This window comes from Amblyomma americanum, chromosome 3, assembly GCF_052857255.1.
Source record: "Amblyomma americanum isolate KBUSLIRL-KWMA chromosome 3, ASM5285725v1, whole genome shotgun sequence".
Classification (NCBI taxonomy): domain Eukaryota; kingdom Metazoa; phylum Arthropoda; class Arachnida; order Ixodida; family Ixodidae; genus Amblyomma; species Amblyomma americanum.
In genome coordinates, this window is record NC_135499.1 from 218,550,238 (window position 1) to 218,569,284 (window position 19,047).

Sequence of the window (19,047 nt, forward strand, 5' to 3'; positions counted from 1 at the left end):
CCCAACCTTGCTTCATTTGGGAAGATGGCTAGGCTGTCAGCCAGGTTGTTTTCATAGGAACTTGATGACGAGTGTTTTAGCCATGTAGTTTTCCTTCGAGATTTCAGCGCACTCTGCAGCAGACATGTGACCACTCCCGCGGGGCCAGTTCTCGCTACCAGTAGTATGGCACAAAGACGCCCAGGTAACAACCGCATTTTGTCATTGTGAGCAATCATATGTCGATTTGCTGTGCTAAATGTGTACTCGAAGGTAGGCAGCAAGCGCCTAGGAGCACGCGATTGCACAGGTGTGAACATAGCAAACGGTTAGCCATCCAAACTGCACACCCCACCCCGACTAAATCCGGACACCCGAACACGTCGACCCCCCCATCGGAATCTCTCCAGAAAGAGCATCTCCGCCTATGTATGTAATCCCATGGGCCATGATGATCGACGTCAAAGCACGGAATGAGCAACTAAGTGCCGCAGAAAATGGGGTATCACCGATTAATAGAGGCTTCAGAGCTGCGAATCACCGTACACGTCCTCGCTCGGCTACGAGGTGCTGCGACACGTATGCTCAGTGCCGATGCCGTTTTGTCGCGTGTCCAGCGGTCAAGGTCCGCACGCCGAGCCGCGCAGGCGATGAACTTGAACGCGCCTAGGAACACGGAGCTGTCGCAAGATCAAATGCGTCGTCGCGCCAGCGGCGCGGACGCCAATAATCACCACCACTATCAATGTCACTATCATTCCTTTATTCCCGCATATAAAAACAAAATTGTTAAGTCGTCGGAAACTTCCGAAGCCCTCTCGAACCCATCGTCGCGACTGCACTCTCAACCTGGGCTTCAGAAGGCGCGCTGTCTGGCCGTGCGAAACGCACCAGCAATTGCGCGAGGAGCTTTTCTTTTGAATGGAGGAGGTGGGCACCTTATAACCAAAGAAACAAAATTTGTTCGGCACAGTGGGTCCCGATACCTGACCGGGAATTAAAAAAAAAAATCGACGCGCACCGCCAGCAGTCACATAGTTGACACGCATAGCGAGGGTAGCTCCAAACTTGAGCAGCTTTCCGGTCATGGTCATTTTCCCCGCTGTAAACTCCAACCAGCACCACAAACTCGAGCGAGCTTTAATGCAAAAACGGGCATTGGCCCAACGTCATTCCACCATGTGGCACGGTCTTCCAGGGTTGAGCGACTGCCAACATGCCAAAACCAGCCTCTGAAGAGCACCTTGCATTAAGTCGAGCTCCCAACCTTGAGGTCCAAACCATCCTTGCAAGCTGCAGACCACTCTGAAGACTGCCATCAAAGCAACCACTGGAGGATCAAAACAGCATCATCTATAAAGGAAAGTTAAACATTTGGGAAAACTCAATGCCTCAGGGGTCTCGCCAGACAACCATGTTAGGACAGTGCCTCTCAAGTGGAGCAGGCTGGCAATCACTCTGCACCATGCACGAAACTGTCCATTCACATCCATACATCCCCATTAAAAATGTATGAAACCCCACCACACAGTTTCCTTGACTAGGCTCTCAATATACTCGGCACTGAACCTTCTTTTAGAGGTGAAAAGTGGAAGAACGCTTTGGCGTTCATGCAGCAGAGAAGTGTTCCAAAAATGGCACTAGGTCAGAAAGCAAGTCCTGCTTGTGTATACCCCTCAGCCCAGAAAGCAAATGTCCTACAGTTTTCTCCCACCCTTCTCAGCACCAATGAAATGCTGAGAAGACATTAGCAAAAAACATGAAAAGAAAATAAACCAAACAAGGACCAAGAGCAACAGCACAAAATAATTTAATAGCACCTGTCCACCTCTCAACATGTGTGCATAAAAAAAAAGTTGGGTATAAGTTCATCAACACTCTGGAATTTATTCCAACTGGCATAGTCGGCATAGTGCCGATCCACTGGCTTCAACAGCGTTGCCATTCTGTAACGCGCAAATTGTTTCCCCGGCCCACCTAAAAAACATTGAGGAGGAGGAGAAGGTGAAGAGAAAAAAGGGCACTGTAACACAGGGTGAAAAAAAAATACAATTCACAATTAAAAAGTGCCAACGAATGCGAGCGAGAAGTGTTGCAGTCTTCTCTCTGCTTTTGCACAGCACCTCCCCCCCTTCACAGAAATACAGTGGGACTCTGGAGAGCTCACGGACGTGTCACAGTAACAGTGCTCGTGAGAAAAAAAATAAATTGAAGGAGGAACAAGTAGTGCCAACAGAAGCTGCAAAAGTGCCGATGAACAGGAATTGCAGTTTTCGGTGGATCTCACAGTCCTGGCCTTTTGTGCCGTCTTGGTCCAACCATCGAGGGCAGGAAGGAAGGAAGGTGGCACCGAGGGTGGCAGCAGCAGGTTCAGGGGGAGGAGGCGCATGCAGTTTCGTGGCAGGCGCTTTCGCTTCCCTTTGCTTTGTAAAACTGGAAGAAACAAGCAACAAATGTTGAACAAACTGCAGAGTGCTCCTCCTGAAAGCATCAAGTCTCCGAAATAAGAACAAAAACTAGCCGTGTGCACGCAAGAGCAAACTGAACTCTTCAAGGGCGAGGAATATGAACTCTGCAAAATAAATTGGTAAGATATGGTGGCAGAGTGACAATTGACAGCACTGGTAAAGTGCCAAGTAATGTGCAACACTGTCTTGTAGTAAATATGTAGCTACATGCTAACACCAGAGGTGTTAAGCTGTTTGCAGCGCCAGCAGCAAAATAAAGTAATTAAACCCTAGCGGCAGTCAGTAAGAAAGAACAAAGAAGTTCGGAGAGAAGCCTTAAGTTCAGTGTCGAGCACTATGGCAGAGCAGGTATGCATACCTAATAGTTATTCTGCTTCAGATAGTCTCCTAGCTTCTCGACCACATTGTTGAGCACACCAGGAGGGAAGCCGTCAATAGTGGCAGCTACCAGCAGGCCTGCAACAAAGGCAAGACAGCGCATAAATGTGAAGAAACAACTGGACCCATTCAGTACCATGAAGAAAAGAACTGAGACAGGTCACTGGCAACAGTCGGGATGCTGATTGTAAATGCCAAGCATATTAAAAGTATACAACAGGGACATAACTGAAGAAATTCAAATGTCAAAATCCGCTCGCAATGAAACCACTGAGAAATGCTGATCGAGATGCAAAGATTCCAAAATTCCACGGGAAGCATGCCACTTGGATCCGGGGGCGGTTCTAACAGCTGTCAGAGTGCCTGTTTCACGCCCACTCCAGCTTGTGTAGGCGATACATAGAAATTTCGAGACACCCACAGTTCACAAGGCTCCCTGACGCCCTGTGCAGTAGACTTTGAATTCGACATATAAGTAGTCTCAAGACTCAAATACTCACAGCAGTCATCTGTTTAGACATGCCGAGGAGAAGCACGCGTCGATCTTTCACGCTAAGCTACAGACATGTAGCACAGGAGACTGCACATCCACACACTAGACAGCGAGAGCAGCACCTGAAAGCCAGCAGCGCCAGGAGCGCACGATGAGAGCAAGCGCACAACTCACAGGTGTTGGTGGCGACGGCGATGAACGCAGAGCTGCCTTTTCGACCCCGGACCAGGTTGTTCTCGGCGGATAGGCAGAAGTACTTTTGGCCACCGAGGTGGATGCCGGTCTCGTTGAAAGCACTAGGGTTGGTCCGCATCGTGTCGGCGATGGTCTTCAGCTCCTGCTGCGTGATCTGCGCCGATACCAGCAAGCAGCAGATGTAGTCGCCTCCCCCCTCCGCTCGCAAACAGGTTCGACCGGCGCCCAAAGACGAAAAATCGCCCCGCCCCACCTCAGCTCGATAGACACCCCCTCCCTTCCCGTCAGACTGCACCGATTGGAAAAGCAAAATTAACAGACAGTACGTCGCTAACACCCAGGCTCGCACCGCGACAGCCCCGAGCTTAGTTACACCTAGGCCTACCAACCGATGACCGCCGCCGAAGGGCTTTTTTTTTCACAGAACGAAATGCGCCCTCTGAGATTACAGTGACACTGCCCTCCCGTGAGTGATAATTGGCAAAGTTCCTATGATTACGCCGCGCGTGAAAAAAAAATTCTCCCAACAGGCAGACTGAGGGGGTAAGAAAGCAAATGCTTCAGTCATAAGCCGTGCCCGAGCACATGCGGCGGCTTAGATCGACAGGGAAAAGCTGAAAGATCACCGGGAGCTGTATTTACGCACAAAATATCCCTCGTGGTAAAAGAAAAGCGGTTCCGCCCACAGTGGGTTCACTTGGTACTGCCAAAAATCGAGCGCAGGCGCGCACTAAAATTAGTGACGTTCAGGGAAAATTTTGACAAACAAGGTAACGCCTTTGGGCGTGTACGGGCACCCGAAGCCGAACTGTTAAGAGACATCGGTAAATATTCACTAAAATGGTTGTTGAAAGAAGAGGAACGAAGAATGCGGCTTAGACACTACAACAAAGACGCCTACATTGCACATCCGATGCACGTAATAAAGGCCCTGTTTTCAAACCCGGCCACAAAGGTGATTGAACATGTCGGCGTGTTAGGCCTAGTCGTGGCACCGGCATACAGCCGCTTGCTCACCGTTGAGTTGGAGTCCTTTTCATATTTCGCCCAAATGGCTCCATCGTTGAGGCCAGCGATTGCGGCCACTGTGCAGTTGACCTGTGCACAAATCTGGTTGTCGACGTAGGTCTGCCAAGACATTGCCGAAGCGTTGTTTTCGTTGCACTACAGAGGTATCCGACACGAAGCCGCAGAGCTGGCACCAGATGCGCTCAAAATCCAACAAAGCCGGCACTGCGAGAGCGACCAATGCGCGCACGTATGTATCACTCCGCTCGCCTCCGGTGCACGTGACGTCGGAATCCGCCGGCTCCTCGCTTTTATACCGGCAGCCAGCTGTCACTGCTTGCTCGCTCGCAACGCTCGCAGTGGGCGAGGATGAGCAGGAAATTATCAGGCCGATTTTTTTTTCAAATAGCTCTTGCTATTTGCGGTACTCGGCAAACAGATATTCTGTTGTGATGAGTGTTTTCCATATTTCGATAAGCACACGACTTGCGCCGGTAGTAGGTGCCGCCGCGGCACAAAAACTTCCAATGAATGTTTCAGGTATTGAAAGTTATGAAAGAACAGAAGAGTTTGCATGAACACTTACGAAGTAAGGATCATTATGTGAGCAGATCCAGAAACATATACAGTTTGCTTTATTTTATTTTTGTTTGGAGATTAGTCACCGGGTGCAGAGTGCGTATGATATGAGCATAATACCTGAAAAGTTGTTACGCGCAAATGCTGCCATATACTGTGCTCTCCAGTTACCTATCACGAATATCGCACTAGGATAAGCACAGATGAATGTTTATTTAAACTTGTATTAAAAAGTTTATCAGAATCTGTGACTATTTTTCGCAGCGCAAGCTTAGCTACGTCATTTTTGCAAAACGACCATAGCACGACCACCGCTGTGATTCATCCGTGACGTAAAGCGGAACAGGAAAATTGGTGACGCCCCCTGCCGGAGCATTGCCAAACTTGCGCTGCGGCGGCTGTCTTGTGCTGCTTATGCCGTAGCACAGCGGCGGGAAGTGTGCAACGCCTGCTTTTGTTGCAAGAGAGCCCAAGTTGCTGACCCTAAGCAAGGTTCGACCATCTTTCTTTCGTAACTACACCTCGCTGCTGTCAGGCCGACTGCGGGGCGCCATTTCGTCGGGAGGTCAGGTGTAGCCGACAGAGTACAGCATGACTTCTGGCGTTGCCTACTAAAAGTTGTAAACGCCGCTAACCAGGCCTCGACAAAAGTGGCGTGTGGTTATTGAGATGGCTTTACCATCCTGGGAAGAAGAACTTCATCAAGTCAAAAAAGAGTTAATTTCCACAGAGAACGAGATATCTCGTCTGACCACGATACGAGAATGCCTGCTCAGAAAAAAACATGAACTCACTGTTAAATTGAAACAGAAGTCGCTGGACGAGATTGCTGGCACGGATTGGACCAAGTCCGACTTCCCGTGGTCACAGCATGTCAGTGAGAAGCTGGAGAGTGTTTTTCACATAAAAAGCTTACGATCCATGCAGCTTCCAGCAATTAATATTACCCTATCAAATAAAGACTGCATTCTCATAATGCCAACTGGTGGTGGAAAAAGCATCTGCTACCAGCTCCCGGCACTGATTTCTAAAGGTATCACTGTTGTTGTGTCACCACTACTGTCACTCATGGAAGACCAGGTTATGGCACTGCTTTCGCTGTCGTACCCGGTTGCTATGCTCTCGGCCAACGTTTCCAGGAAAGAAACTTCTCGGATTTTGAAGGCTATAGTTGATGAATCAAGCAGCCTGAAGCTGCTGTATGTGACTCCAGAGAAGATGGCCAAGAGTAAGCGCTTCATGTCCACGCTGCAGAAGGCATACCAAAGGAACCGATTTGCCAGGCTTGCCATAGATGAGGTGCATTGTTGCTCCCAGTGGGGCCACGACTTTAGGCCAGACTACAAGTACCTGGCAATAATGAAGCGCCATTTTCCCAAAGTGCCAATACTGGGGGCGACAGCCACCGCTTCTGCAGCCATAGTTGCTGATGTGCAGAAGATGCTTGACATTGAGTGCTCGGTTGTACTGCGTGCACCACTGGACAGGCCAAATCTTGTCTACGAGGTCTTGCCAAAGCCTGCTGGAGCTGATGAAACTGTCAAGATGGTTGCCAAGCTGATTCTTGGCCGTTTCAAAGATCAGTGCGGTATTGTATATTGCTTTTCAATCAGGGAGACTGAAGAACTGGCAGAGGAGCTGAAAGGCTACGGTATTGCTGCAGACTCTTACCATGCTCAGATGCAACCACAAAGACGCAGCAGTGTTCATACCAGTTGGATGCGTGGAGAACTTTCTGTCATTGTAGCTACCATTGCCTTTGGAATGGGCATTGATAAGCCAAATGTCCGCTTTGTCATTCACCATACATTATCTAAATCCATTGAGAACTACTATCAAGAAAGTGGCCGTGCAGGAAGGGATGACCAACCTGCCACATGTGTGGTACTTTTCCGGTTTGCTGATGTATTCCGTCAAACAACTTCTGTCTTTGCAGAAAAATGTGGCCAGGAAAATGTCTACTCAATGGTGCGGTACTGTGTGGATGTGCATAAGTGCCGACGTGCCATGTTTTTGCAGCATTTTGGGGAGAAGCAGCAAGACATCCAGTGCCACTATGGTATTTGTGACAACTGTCGAGCCAAAGGGTCGGTGAAAAACGTTGATGTGACAACTCACATGAAGAACATTTACAAAGTGCTTGCGGCAGCCAGTGCAGCAAAGGAGCAGTTGACGGCAGCAAAGGTGATTGATGTTTTGACAGGCAAGGATGCCAAGAAATGGAAGGAACGAGGAGTTACGAAGATAGATCTTCCACGAGAACGGTGTGAGACTATAATGGCATGGGCTTTGCTGGAAGGGTACCTTGCAGAGAAGTTCCACATCACCCCTTACGCTTACATTAGTTACATTCGTGATGGTGGGAGGAAGAAAGAAATTGACAGTGGAGAGAAAGTGTCGTGCCATTTCTCTGCAACGAAATCGACTCTCCCAGACATCACATTGCCAGCTCCAGTGAAGCGACGAAAGCAAGAAAAAAAGAACCATGTTCAAAGCAAGAGGCCAAGAACTGATCGAGAGCACTCTTCAAAAAGTCATTTGAGTGCTGGTCCATCTGCATCTCAAGATGTGGTTGTTATTGACTAAGTTTCAATTTAAGTTGGTACCTGTGCTAAAAAAAACAGGGGAAACTTGTGTTCCAATGATTAAAAGTGATTTTTTGGCTCTTTCAAGAATATTCGTGTTCATTAAAAGTTCATGCTTGTGCGCAAGGAGCGTGAGGAAAGTGTGTGATGTTATCACATTAAAGAGATACTGAAATGCAGAGGTCAACGCTCCTAGTTATATCATATGCAAGTGAATACCCTAACCAACTGTAGCTGCTGTACGGTCTACATGTAGTTTAAGTTCTGCCGTCCTGCTTCATAAATTATTTTTCCTTTCTAGCACTTTCTCGAACCCTCACCCTTTTCTCATCCTGCTATGGTGCCACCTTCACTGCTAGGTCACTGCCACATTACGGCAGAGAGACAGCAGCTGTTGGCTAGACAGATTCAGTCAAAGTTACGAATGGCAGATTTAAATGGGACCATGTGAGCACAGAAAGCAGGCTGAGCAGCCCTAAGCTGACAGTAATAAGTGCATGGCAAAAAAAAAAAAAGTGCTGTCGTGAGATCAAGCATAGCATGTACCTCTCAGTGCTGGTGATGACATGTAGCCTCCAGTGCAGCACAAATGGCGAGAGGAAAAACTCCTGAGCGCTGAGTTGCAGTTTTTGATCACAGATAACCCCAATAACATAGGTTGCCCTTGAAAAATTCCTGAGGTATATGGTTTCACAAGGGCTGGCCCTTCGTACTGAAGATATTTTACAACTTTGATAACGTGCGTTTAAGGGCCCTTTTAACTACAGAAGCCTGCCTTTGTGTCGCGACCAAAATAACTGAACAGCTAGATTTGCTAGCCCCACTGATATAGCACTGGTGCACTTTGTTTTGTACTTGAATTAAAGCTATTTGTTATCAAATGGCCTCTGAAACACCTTCTGAGGAGAGTACATAAACTCGCTCAATCACTACACCCTCTAGTCATGAACACTTGAGCCGAATAGTACACTTCTACATGCAGCAGACAACCCACAATCGCATGCAAAAGTTGGCGAGTCCTTTCCGGCGACATTTTATACTTGCGCCCCCCTCTCACGTGCTCATGCATAATTGTATTCAGAGATGGCCATTGGTTAGATTCTTTAGGCATGGCCACGGTCAGTTAACGGTATCGCTCCGGTGGGTCACGAAGCTCTGCTACCTGCAGTATTCCCATGTGAGGAGCTCTGACGTTTGAGCATGCAAAAAGTGACGAGTGGTGAGGAAAAGGCACGAAGACGCTGAAATTTCAAATTTTTACTACAGATAACTCAGCTTCTACAAAACACATTAAAAAATTCTTGCTGGAGGATATTTGTGAAGCGGCACCCTTGACCATCTTGCGAATACCGCACTGTTTTGAGAGCCGCTTTAAGACACTCGGATGCTTTAGTCCTTGGTCCATGGAAGTAGACAATTTCTTTATTTGGAAGTGAGGGGGTTGTCCAACCTGGTAGGCTCACTGTAGCAATACTGAGTGGGTGTAAGGATATAAAAAAACCCATTGGACCCAGCAATACCTGTTGTTTCAGGCTTTTCTTTCATTCTGCGCTCTCTGTACTTTTGTATAGAAAGCAATCCATTTCAAGACTACTCAGTTTTGTTCGCATAACCTCTCAACTTAGGCTAAAAGTGTCACTAAAATGAGTAGTGCCATCCCTCTAATTTATGTTCACTTATGCACAAGTTTGAGCAAGTTCCAAGTGCCCAGAAAGCACCCAATTTGAGAAATGAGCTGGAAGTGTATGTTTATGTCAGATGACTAAGAACACGGTACTGTTAATGAGACAAAAAATCAACACTGCAATAAGACTTTCTTTGAAGCAAACTGAATGGGTACAATTTGTGTACACCTGCTCCATGAGGCTGGCACAATGCCATACTGTTTGTCCTCTGCTGTGAGTTCTGACACTAACTGTAAGCAAGAGCAGGTTTATGTGAACTTTCTTTTTCAATTTGCCTTCGATTTCATGTGCTGCCAATGCACCTTCCTTGAGTACGCTCATGTGCAATGCTTAGTGATGGTGATGTGGCTGTGCCCTTTTTACTGGGTCGCCGCTGCGCAGATTGTGTACTTCATATGTAGGGGTTAGCCTTTCTGGTTCAAACCGAAAAACATGGATAAAAGTACAGTGACTGAGTTACGAGGCATTGATCTACAAATAGGAAGGCTGAACAACTTGGCTAAGCGCTACTGGCTAGCGTAGCGTCATCTGTTAAAACTTATCACTAACATAAGGCTGTCGGTTCGTTAAGCAGGTTTTTCCACATTTAAAGACACTGAAAACTTTCGAAACCATAACAAGCGACCGTCAATGCGAAACCATGCATTAATGATAAGAAGGTGTCATGCTGGCTGTTCCATCACTGGCTCAGCAAGGGGAGCACAGGGTGCGTGGTCTTCTCATTTAGCGCAGAATGCAACCAGAGTGCGACAGTGAGGTTTTTAGAACAAAACTTTCACTTACGTTTTTGCCTCGTGGCCCAATCATTTCATTTTGGTATTTTTACTTTTTGTTACAACTCTACGAGTTTCTTCGACAAAGCCAGCTCTTTTGACGGCCATTTACGTGGCACATACTGCTACATGAGCGGTTGGTATAAAAAAGAAAGGTAAACTGTACGCCACTTTCAATTGCACTGGGAATTATATATTTAACCGGTAAAAACCAAAAATTCGCATGTACAAAATAATATTTACAAAAAAAAACGAAAATTACGCTCTGAAATAAAAACTGAAACAAGTCCACCGAATTTTCAAAAAATAGAAACTGAAATGTCCAACCCCTAATCATATGACAGCACAGTGTTGCCTCTTGCAAAGTGCAAGCTGAGCGACGCAATTAATTAAGCTCCAGTGAACAAGTTTCTTACAGGTAGATAGCCTACAAATATTACTGAATAGTGATGTAAAAAAACGCTCTAATACTTTGTGGCATTATTGGTCATAGTTCATGCATGTAGGGAATTAAAAATTGAAGCAAAAATGTATTACAATCAGTGTACTAAAAAAGATGCATTTTGTAGGTAATTAGAACAGCAGAATGAATAGTAAAGTGCATGCACAACAACAATTGTTCAAGCAGTTAGGTTTAGATGTACAAAGATATATTTTATGAAGATAAATTTATGTTATGAACAATCCAGAGATACATGCAATAATTATGTGAGAGCAGTATGTAACAAAGAAATAGCAACTCTGATGAAGCCGGTGACTTCATAACCTTGACAGCATGCACAGACTCTTTTCCTTTGGTGTTTTATTGAAAACAAGCACAAGTGAATGAGCATATGATGACATTTGCAATGCATTAAAGAGAATGCCAGCAAAAAATGGAAATGTCAGTCCAGTTCCTTTTTTTTTTTTCCATGAAGAAACTGGAAATTATTTGCTCATCAAGATGTTAGGCGATCACTGCTTGGCTTCTTGCTCTTTGTAGTGGCGGTACTCAGGCTTGAGCTCCCACATGTTCTTGTGAGGGTTCTTGGCATTGTAATTGCAAATCTCCTTGAGGATTTCCTTTAGGTAAGGCTGGAAAAATGATTGCAGGAATATAAATAAATCAAATCTGTGCACACTTAGCATGCAAAGAAAAACATCAAACAGGATATGTATTTAACCAGACAATATGTAATGAAGGCAGCACGGGTTTACATTTGTGCCAAAAGTATGAATAAATAAGTAAATAAATAAATAAATGAGGCAGTTGCCATCAAAGCTACCAAGAAGTACTAAATTCTTATTAATGCACACTAGCAATGCTGGCTACCCTTATAGAGTGAGGTTTCCAAGGCTGATTTAGATGGCTCAAACTGTAAAGCCAGGTGATGCTGTCGAAACTGTACAAGCTTACAAATGAGGTAACTGAAAACAAAAGGGATCTCTTCACTTTTGGCGAGCTAATTTGTTTAATGTTTCTAAATGCTTAAAGTAAACAGATGTGCCCGCTGTTTCATAGAAAGCAATGAAAACATATTGATAAGGCTATGACACAGAAAATAAAACCTGAGTAAGTGTGACGCCTGGCTTGCATCCAATCTGAACTGTGTAATGCTTCAACTGCACATTTCAATACCCAAAGCACCATTCATGAAAAACTCTCTTATTCAGTTCTCTGCATATGGTGCAAAGCTTGTAATGAGGAGCTACACAGAGTGTTTCCTATTTACTTTACTACCTCCAATACTGAAAGCATCCAGGGAGTATTTCACAGGGGGAGATAAAATACACTAGTAAAGAAAAGAAAATAGATTCTGCCTATAAGAGCCAACCGACATCAGCAAAGAATGCAGTTCTACAACAAGAATGGTAAGAAACAGCCAGAAATTTAAAAAAAGAAGAAATTGCAACAATAAAGGGCAGAAGAGTGGAGAGTTGGGCTTGTTGGTTTACGATCATGTTGGGAACAGCGCTAACACAGGACAGAGCGAGAACACAACACAGGTGCCGCGTTTCATTTCTTGTACATTGGGCCCTTTCGGCTCTATCGTTCTTCACGCTCTCCACAATCATTCTCTGTATAAAGGGTAGGTTAAGCAACTAATTAAAGGCATGAGTTACACTACTACTGTTCACATTCAAGCATGAACCTTTCCTAAACAAAAACACTTCAGTCACTTCAATACCTGCCGCACTGATGCATGCTGCCACCATATTCTCAGACTATTTCTCTTGCAATAAGCTATTCAGCAAAAGCACAATTAGAATCATACACTGCCCTTGACTGGACATATAAAGTTTTATCTCAAGTTGTGTCTGAGTTCTGAAACGTAGGAAAATGCCTGTGTAGGCCGAGAATTTCATCGGCCATTAAAATGCAGTCGTCGACCGATTTTTCGTACTCGAAGGGACCTGAAAAATGGTCCGAATAATCGAACAGCCCTAAAAATCCATGAAGTACAAAAAAATCACCTTATTGAGATGAAATCAGCTGAAAAACGTCACTGATTTTACCTTGCAGAAAATTTTTCCTGCTGGCGAAGAGTTGCGCCTGTATTTGCGCCAAAGTTGTGCTTTCACTGTACACGCTAGACAGCAGGGTCACCGCATTTAGTTGGAATACTTCCCACGCTTCTTTAACGGACCCGGCGGGGCCATGTTGTCCACAACCCGAGTGTGCACCACACCACTCGTCAAACACATGCAAAGATAAGGCACTTTTCGTTCAAAGCGGCGGAACCGCCGGACGCAATAACAAAACGGCGAACGGATGTAACTTCGTGAAGACTGAGCGCCACTCGGTAGACGCGGTCAGAGAAACCCTAGTGACGAAATGGCGAATGGCGAACGCATGAGACCCGCCGCGCTGGCTCAGTGGTTAGCGCGCTCGGCTACTGATCCGGACCACCCGGGTTGGAACCCGACCGCGGAGGCCGCGTTTCCATGGAGACGAAACGCAAAGGCGTCTGAGTGCTGTGCGATGTCAGTGCACGTTAAAGATCCCCAGGTGGTCGAAATTATTCCTGAGCCCTCCATTACGGCGCCTCTTTCTTCCTTTCTTCTCTCAGTCCCTCATTTATCCCTTCCCGCCGAGATGTGAGATAGCTCCTGCACAATTTCCTTCCTCAACAACCAATTTTCAACATATGGGACAAGCGATAACTGCTCGCGACAACGTCGGCGACAAAAGCAAGTTGACGGCGATGACAATCCGGCTGCCACCTTGAAGTGTCAGAGATCGCAGGGACCTCTACTGGCAACAATGAGGTACCGAAAGTATGTCAAGCCAATCAAACTGCAGCGTAAATCCACCTCAATCCAAGATGGCTCCTTTTGCGCCGGCAAAAAGCCGATAAGATGGCCGATTTTGGCCCGCAAGCGACTGAAATAAGTCCGAAAAATCGAACTTTCAGACTTTTGAAGTCCTAAACATCCGTCGCGAATATGTGTGCGCTTCTATGGGGCGACTGATGGTTCCTCATCGAGGTCCGAAGTATCCTGCAAGTCCGAATTATTGGAGTCCTAATTACCCGTCGGCTACTGTATATACATGGTCATTTAAAGTTTGCAGCAGTCTATTTAAGAACTCATGCAGTGGCCAGTGCCCTGTGCGCTCGTAATAATGCCCTTACCACAGGCTGCCTTGTGATCTTCTCCAAGTCCTTGATATTGTAATACTGGTGCTTTTCAAAGGCTGAAAACAGCATATCAAGCACCTTATCTTTGTCTTCGCGTGCCTTCTTGCCTTCTGCCTTCTTCTTCTGTTCAAACTCCAGCTGCAAAGAGAAAACATTTTATTTTACAGTGAGCTCCTAGAGACTCGTTGAACGCTATCAGCATGGTAGGACTCAAGATCTGTGCTGAGTGTGGTCCCAAAAAGAGACAGGAGAATTAGAAGGTTTTTTTTTTTTTATCTGCAATGCACAATGCCTTGGACATTCTTCGAGGTGTACACACCTTTCAAATGTGGACTAAGTGCTAAGACTAAGCACTGCACAATGCCTTTAGTAAACATTTAATGCCTTTATCTTGTAATTGCTCGGTATAATGTCTTGTGCTTTTACATGTTAAACCTTTCTTCAGAGCTTTTTCACACGACAGTGCAACACATTAGTCATTGAGGGTAAAAAATTTCAAAATGATAATTCATAACTGTTCTGATCTTTTCTGATTCAGATGTCCAGCCACACTTCTGTTGGATTATCACTAAAATGAATTATTTTGGTTACAAATCTCATCATGTAGTTTATCCAGCCGCCACGGTGGCTCAGTGGCTATGATGCCCGGCTGTTGGCCTGAAACACGAGGGTTCAATCCTGGTCACGGCGGTCGCATATCGATGGAGGCAGAATGCTAGAGGTTCATGCGCTGTGCAATGTCAGTGCAGATTAAAGAACCCCAGGTGGTCGAAATCATCTGGAGCTCGCCGCTATGGTGTCCCTTATAGTCTTGAGTTGCTTTGGGATGTTAAACCCCATAAAACCAAGTATAGTTTATCCTTGTGCTTGGCGAGTTATGATCAGCAGGCAGACTTTGGCAATGCGAGCACGCCAGCCAAGTGCCCAGCCTTGCACCAGCCTTGCACTCACAAATACAGTGCAAAAGTAAGCTATGGTTCAATTTGTTTTGGAAATCACCAATGCGGAGTAAGCTTTGAATAAAGAGTAATTACTCATTGGCATCCACCCAAGTGCAGCCATAAGGCTACAAAGGAAAGCTGTACAGATTCCACAAAAACTTCACAGTTGAAGAAAAGTTTGTCCTGGCTCAGGGATCGAACTTGGGACCACCTCCTGCCTGAGAAAATTGCTCTGCTGAGCTAATCAGGACAGTTAGCAGATGGCAGGGCGAGGCCGAATTGATCTAAAATGCAAAGCTGGAATGAAGTTGGTCCAATGTGTATAGAGGAATTCCTCAAGGTGGAGTTAGATTTGAAATAAGACAGCATCCACCCAAGCTCAGCCACGCAGCTATGAAGTAGCTTTCCTTTGCAGCCGCATGGCTGCACATGGGTGGATGATAATGAGTAATTAGTCCCTTATTTCTAAAGTATGGTCAGCTTACTTTCTGTGGCTCCTCTGGAGTATTGAAACCTGCATTGGGAGTAAGGGGGAGGTCAGTGCCTGCATAAGCCAGCACTTTCACTAGCAACATTGCTCAAGGCAGTGGTGGGAGACATGTTACCAAGGGCAACAGCCCCCATTACAGCCTAAGTAAGCAAGGCAATGTTTCCAGAGGCACACGGATAGGGGGAACTGAGGATGGAACGCTAGTTGAGGAAAATGACAAAAGCTAAATATTTGACATTATAATTTTTCTGGTACTGTTTTGCTTGTGTAAGATTTATCAATTTGGGACAAAATCGCCTGTAAGGTGTTATCAGAGGTCCTTTAATTATCTATTGAACCTAGCTGCTTTCCATGCAACGTGAAGATATAATGCCTTCCTCTCTTTCCAATAACACACTGGTCTTAGACCTATTTTCCTTATATTTAGTCCAATCCCAATGAAACTGTATCACCTTGTTCAGTTTCTTATACTGATTTGAAATCTGAAATTACCTTTTCCCTAAATTAGTTAGTTTCTAGACACTGAGATATCTACATACTAGAACAACCGGGTGTCCAAAATTTTCATGCCGTTAAATGATCTGCCCCTGCACAAATTCAGCCCACACGATGATTTGAATTTAATATTATGGTCAAAATACAGATTTCCTAAAGGAAAAAATTTGGAGAGTTGGAGAATAACAGCTGTAGACTTCATAAAAGACATTTTTAGAGAATCGATTTTTGGATCATTTTTTGGTTCCAAAGACCAGCGTCCCCCCTTAATCCTTAACAATACTCCATGAAAATGCCTTGAGCAGTTTCTTAGCAACATACTAGTAAGGTGATGATGGATCATTATGGCACAAGGGCATCTGTGGCCAAAGAGTGCCATGGCACAAGGTATTTTTCTTCTACACAAGGTGAGGTCAAAGACCCAATGTCCAAGCATTTCACCCTAAATAAGCCGAGCACCAGACCAGGGGAAAGCTTGTACCCAATGTATCACCAGGGGGGTACCCGGCGGATGCTCAGACCACTAGGCCACCGCTGCTGTCTTCATACTAGTTAGGTAAACTTACATTGTGCTTGTGATCAGCCACTGGCTTGTAATTCTGCACAATGCGGTCCAGCTGCTTGACTTGCCGCACAGGTTGACTGGCCTGCAGGATAGTCTGCCTGAAAATATACAACAGACTTATTTTACACTGTGCACACTGTAGCATGCATGTATTAAGTTTTTCGGTAGCTTTTTATGCTGATCCTTGTGAGAACCATGAAATTACTGCAATAAGCTTATGGTTTATGGGGTTTAACGTCCCAGAGCGACTCAGGATAAGAGGGATGTCGTGGTGGAGGGCTCTGGATAAATTAGACCACCTGGGGTTCTTTAATGCTCACTGACATCGCACAGTACATGGGCCTCAATCATACCTTGCTCATTGTAATGCGACTGCCGCGGATGGGATCAAACAAGCGTCTTTCAACTCAGCAGCTCAGCACCATAACCGTTGAGCCACCATAACCGTGGCTCATTGCAATAAAACCACTTCTGAGGCCATTAAAAACTTCAACAGTGTGAATTAAAAAAAAAAGAAAAGTGAAGTATTTACCAGTGAATGCATGCAATATGTAGGTGTCACTGACTAGCTGCTGTGTACCCAATCCCCTGCCTTTGACATTAAAACTGCATGCAGACACTTATGCCAATTGCAGAGTAAGGAGTAGAAGCATGCAGAACTAGTAATGCTCATAAGGCCTTCAAAAACAAGAACCTCAGCTGGAAATGCATTTCACTCAAGAGGTTTATGACAGGGTGTTGTGCTGTGTTGCTGCAGAATGTGACGCACCTTTTCAGCTGCATGTAGCGGTCATCTCCAAAGGGCCTACACTCGCCCTTCTGTACAACATGGCCTTCCAGGTACACCTTGCCTGGAGTGGTGAGCATTTGCACAGGCACAAAGTGGGACAGTCAACTGGCATACTCATGGCATGTTCCTTATACAAACAACAGCTGCTCAGTGTAACCTGCACAACACAAAGGCCTGCAACACAATATTTTATTCCCAATGTGTAGTTAAAATCCTCATCTGTCCACTAACATTTTTGCTAAGGCCTTAAAAAGCAGTGCATGGTATAAATTTGAATCAATGAAGTTAAGTCAGCAGTCACTTGTAGGTTTTACTCCAAAGCACATACACCTAAAGGTGATATTGAGTAATTACAGGTAACGGTGCTGCTGCAGTGAGTATAGATGACATGAAAAAACAACCGCACGCTTTGTAAACACTATGCATGGCAGTGAGTCCTTCTTATGTTCATGTAGGCCAAGAGTCCACCCATTGTTAATGCAGTCATGAAAGCCTAGACTGAAAACTTGATGTTTGAACAGAATTGCCTGTCTGGTTGGATTCGATAACTTATAATAAACTCTGATACATCTTTGACACACACCCCAGTCACCCCTGAAGGCGCTAGTGTTTGTGTTGTCTTCTTATATCCTTTTATCCCGGAGTTTATTACAAAAGTCCAGGCTGCCATGTGTCATTCTGAAGTATTTACTCAGTTGTATTGTCAGTTACAGTAATAACTTAGTAGAGAAAGAAAGTAACATTTACCAAAACAGCCAGTGCTTACCAGAGGAGTGCTCTGTACCATCTTCCACAACTGTAATTATAACAGTAAACAGACAGTCACACATTATTTTGATGTGATTACAAATATTACATAACCGCTACAACAGGCATTCTGCAAAAATGCCCTTTAAAGTAAGTTAGAAGGAAAAAAATTGCTTCAAATGCAAGCACTAAGAACTTTAGTACTTTAGCCCCTTTCTTTCAGCAATTTTGCTTTCGTCACTGTACAATTTGCATGTTATCAAAATCGACTGCTCACACATTAACTGCTTACGACATACCTTTGTTTTGTGAGAAAACGGCCAAGTTCTGGTTGGCTATGTTGGAGATGGCGAAACGGTGTTCTTTTGGAATGGCAGACTTGTCAGCAGGGTCTTTCATGTTGACACATTCATCGCTCAAGGTGAACCGAATGTCTGACTTGCCACTCGCACCTCTGAAATACAAATACGTGGGAAAAAAGAATGTAAAAAATTAGAAAAAGACATGCACCTCGAGGCCGCGGAGCAGTCATCTCGCTTTTGAATTTTTTTCCAAGGAATGCAACAACTTGTGTTTTCCTCACAGATTCTTTCACTGAGTAGTACAACACGCTAATGGCACTGCCCTTGCGTTAAAGTTTTGGCTAAACAGAATACTTTATGTAATTGAAGGGCTCCTGACGACGTTGCGATCGGGCGCAAAACTGGAAGCAGATACGAGCACGTTCCTTTTTGTTGTTGTTTGTTTCAACTCACTTAGTGATTCTCAGCCGCCCAGCCTCTGACATCGGTGGCGCTTTACTCCATCTGGAAGCGATGTATTTTGGCACCTAGAAGACAAGTGACAGAGGATTTAAGTAAAAAGGGTGAATTCAGTTGGCGGACATTTTGGTACCTAAAAGACAAGTGACAGAGGATTTAAGTCAAAAGGGTGAATTCAGTTGGCGGACAATTAAAACTAAATGGCATCACCTTTACAAGCCAGACACCACGGGCTGCGTATGTGCAGTCAACGTCTTTGTCTTGATCACCCATCTTCAAAGATTACGAGAATAATGTTCAATGATGAGAACACTAAGTACAGAATAACTGCAACGATTAGCTAGACTATCCGCGACGTGGGCAACCATTTTTGAAGCATGCGCCACCTGACAATGACAGCTGAAAACTTGTAAATGCGAAAAAATACTGCCTTAATGCGTGTCTTAGTATGTTAAATAATTTATATTTGGATGAAAAAATATTATTTTCAGCAAG

The 19,047-nt window shown here is 45.0% G+C and overlaps 3 protein-coding genes across 3 annotated transcripts; 1 reads left to right on the plus strand and 2 right to left on the minus strand.

The window, feature by feature from the left end:
- Positions 1-721: 721 nt before the first annotated feature.
- LOC144126100 (profilin-2-like) lies at positions 722-4,804 on the minus strand. The gene is made up of 4 exons (XM_077660028.1): positions 4,531-4,804; positions 3,493-3,667; positions 2,806-2,903; positions 722-2,412 (listed from the first exon to the last, which is right to left on the minus strand). Exons 1-3 carry the CDS (start codon positions 4,651-4,653, stop codon positions 2,806-2,808), a joined length of 396 nt encoding a protein of 131 aa, XP_077516154.1. The 5' UTR covers positions 4,654-4,804; the 3' UTR covers positions 722-2,412.
- Positions 4,805-5,464: 660 nt separating this feature from the next.
- LOC144126101 (ATP-dependent DNA helicase Q1-like) lies at positions 5,465-7,775 on the plus strand. Its single transcript, XM_077660029.1, has one exon. The coding sequence runs from the start codon at positions 5,770-5,772 to the stop codon at positions 7,684-7,686; it is 1,917 nt and encodes a 638-aa protein (XP_077516155.1). The 5' UTR covers positions 5,465-5,769; the 3' UTR covers positions 7,687-7,775.
- A 3,155-nt stretch (positions 7,776-10,930) lies between these two features.
- On the minus strand, positions 10,931-18,939 carry TfIIFbeta (transcription factor TFIIFbeta). Its single transcript, XM_077660034.1, has 8 exons — positions 18,763-18,939; positions 18,547-18,620; positions 18,091-18,245; positions 17,811-17,840; positions 17,024-17,105; positions 16,256-16,352; positions 13,758-13,901; positions 10,931-11,217 (listed from the first exon to the last, which is right to left on the minus strand). Exons 1-8 carry the CDS (start codon positions 18,823-18,825, stop codon positions 11,098-11,100), a joined length of 765 nt encoding a protein of 254 aa, XP_077516160.1. The 5' UTR covers positions 18,826-18,939; the 3' UTR covers positions 10,931-11,097.
- Positions 18,940-19,047: the final 108 nt, after the last annotated feature.

Coding starts and splice junctions, on each gene's coding strand:
- LOC144126100 (XM_077660028.1), bottom strand. CDS start 4,653: ATGTCTTGGCAGACCTACGTCGACAACCAGATTTGTGCACAGGTCAAC. Junction 3,668..4,530: donor AAAAGGACTCCAACTCAACG/GTGAGCAAGCGG, acceptor GTATCGGCGCAG/ATCACGCAGCAGGAGCTGAA. Junction 2,904..3,492: donor CGCCGTCGCCACCAACACCT/GTGAGTTGTGCG, acceptor CCTTTGTTGCAG/GCCTGCTGGTAGCTGCCACT.
- LOC144126101 (XM_077660029.1), top strand. CDS start 5,770: ATGGCTTTACCATCCTGGGAAGAAGAACTTCATCAAGTCAAAAAAGAG.
- TfIIFbeta (XM_077660034.1), bottom strand. CDS start 18,825: ATGGGTGATCAAGACAAAGACGTTGACTGCACATACGCAGCCCGTGGT. Junction 16,353..17,023: donor CGCTACATGCAGCTGAAAAG/GTGCGTCACATT, acceptor GTATATTTTCAG/GCAGACTATCCTGCAGGCCA. Junction 13,902..16,255: donor TGGCTGATCACAAGCACAAT/GTAAGTTTACCT, acceptor TTCTCTTTGCAG/CTGGAGTTTGAACAGAAGAA.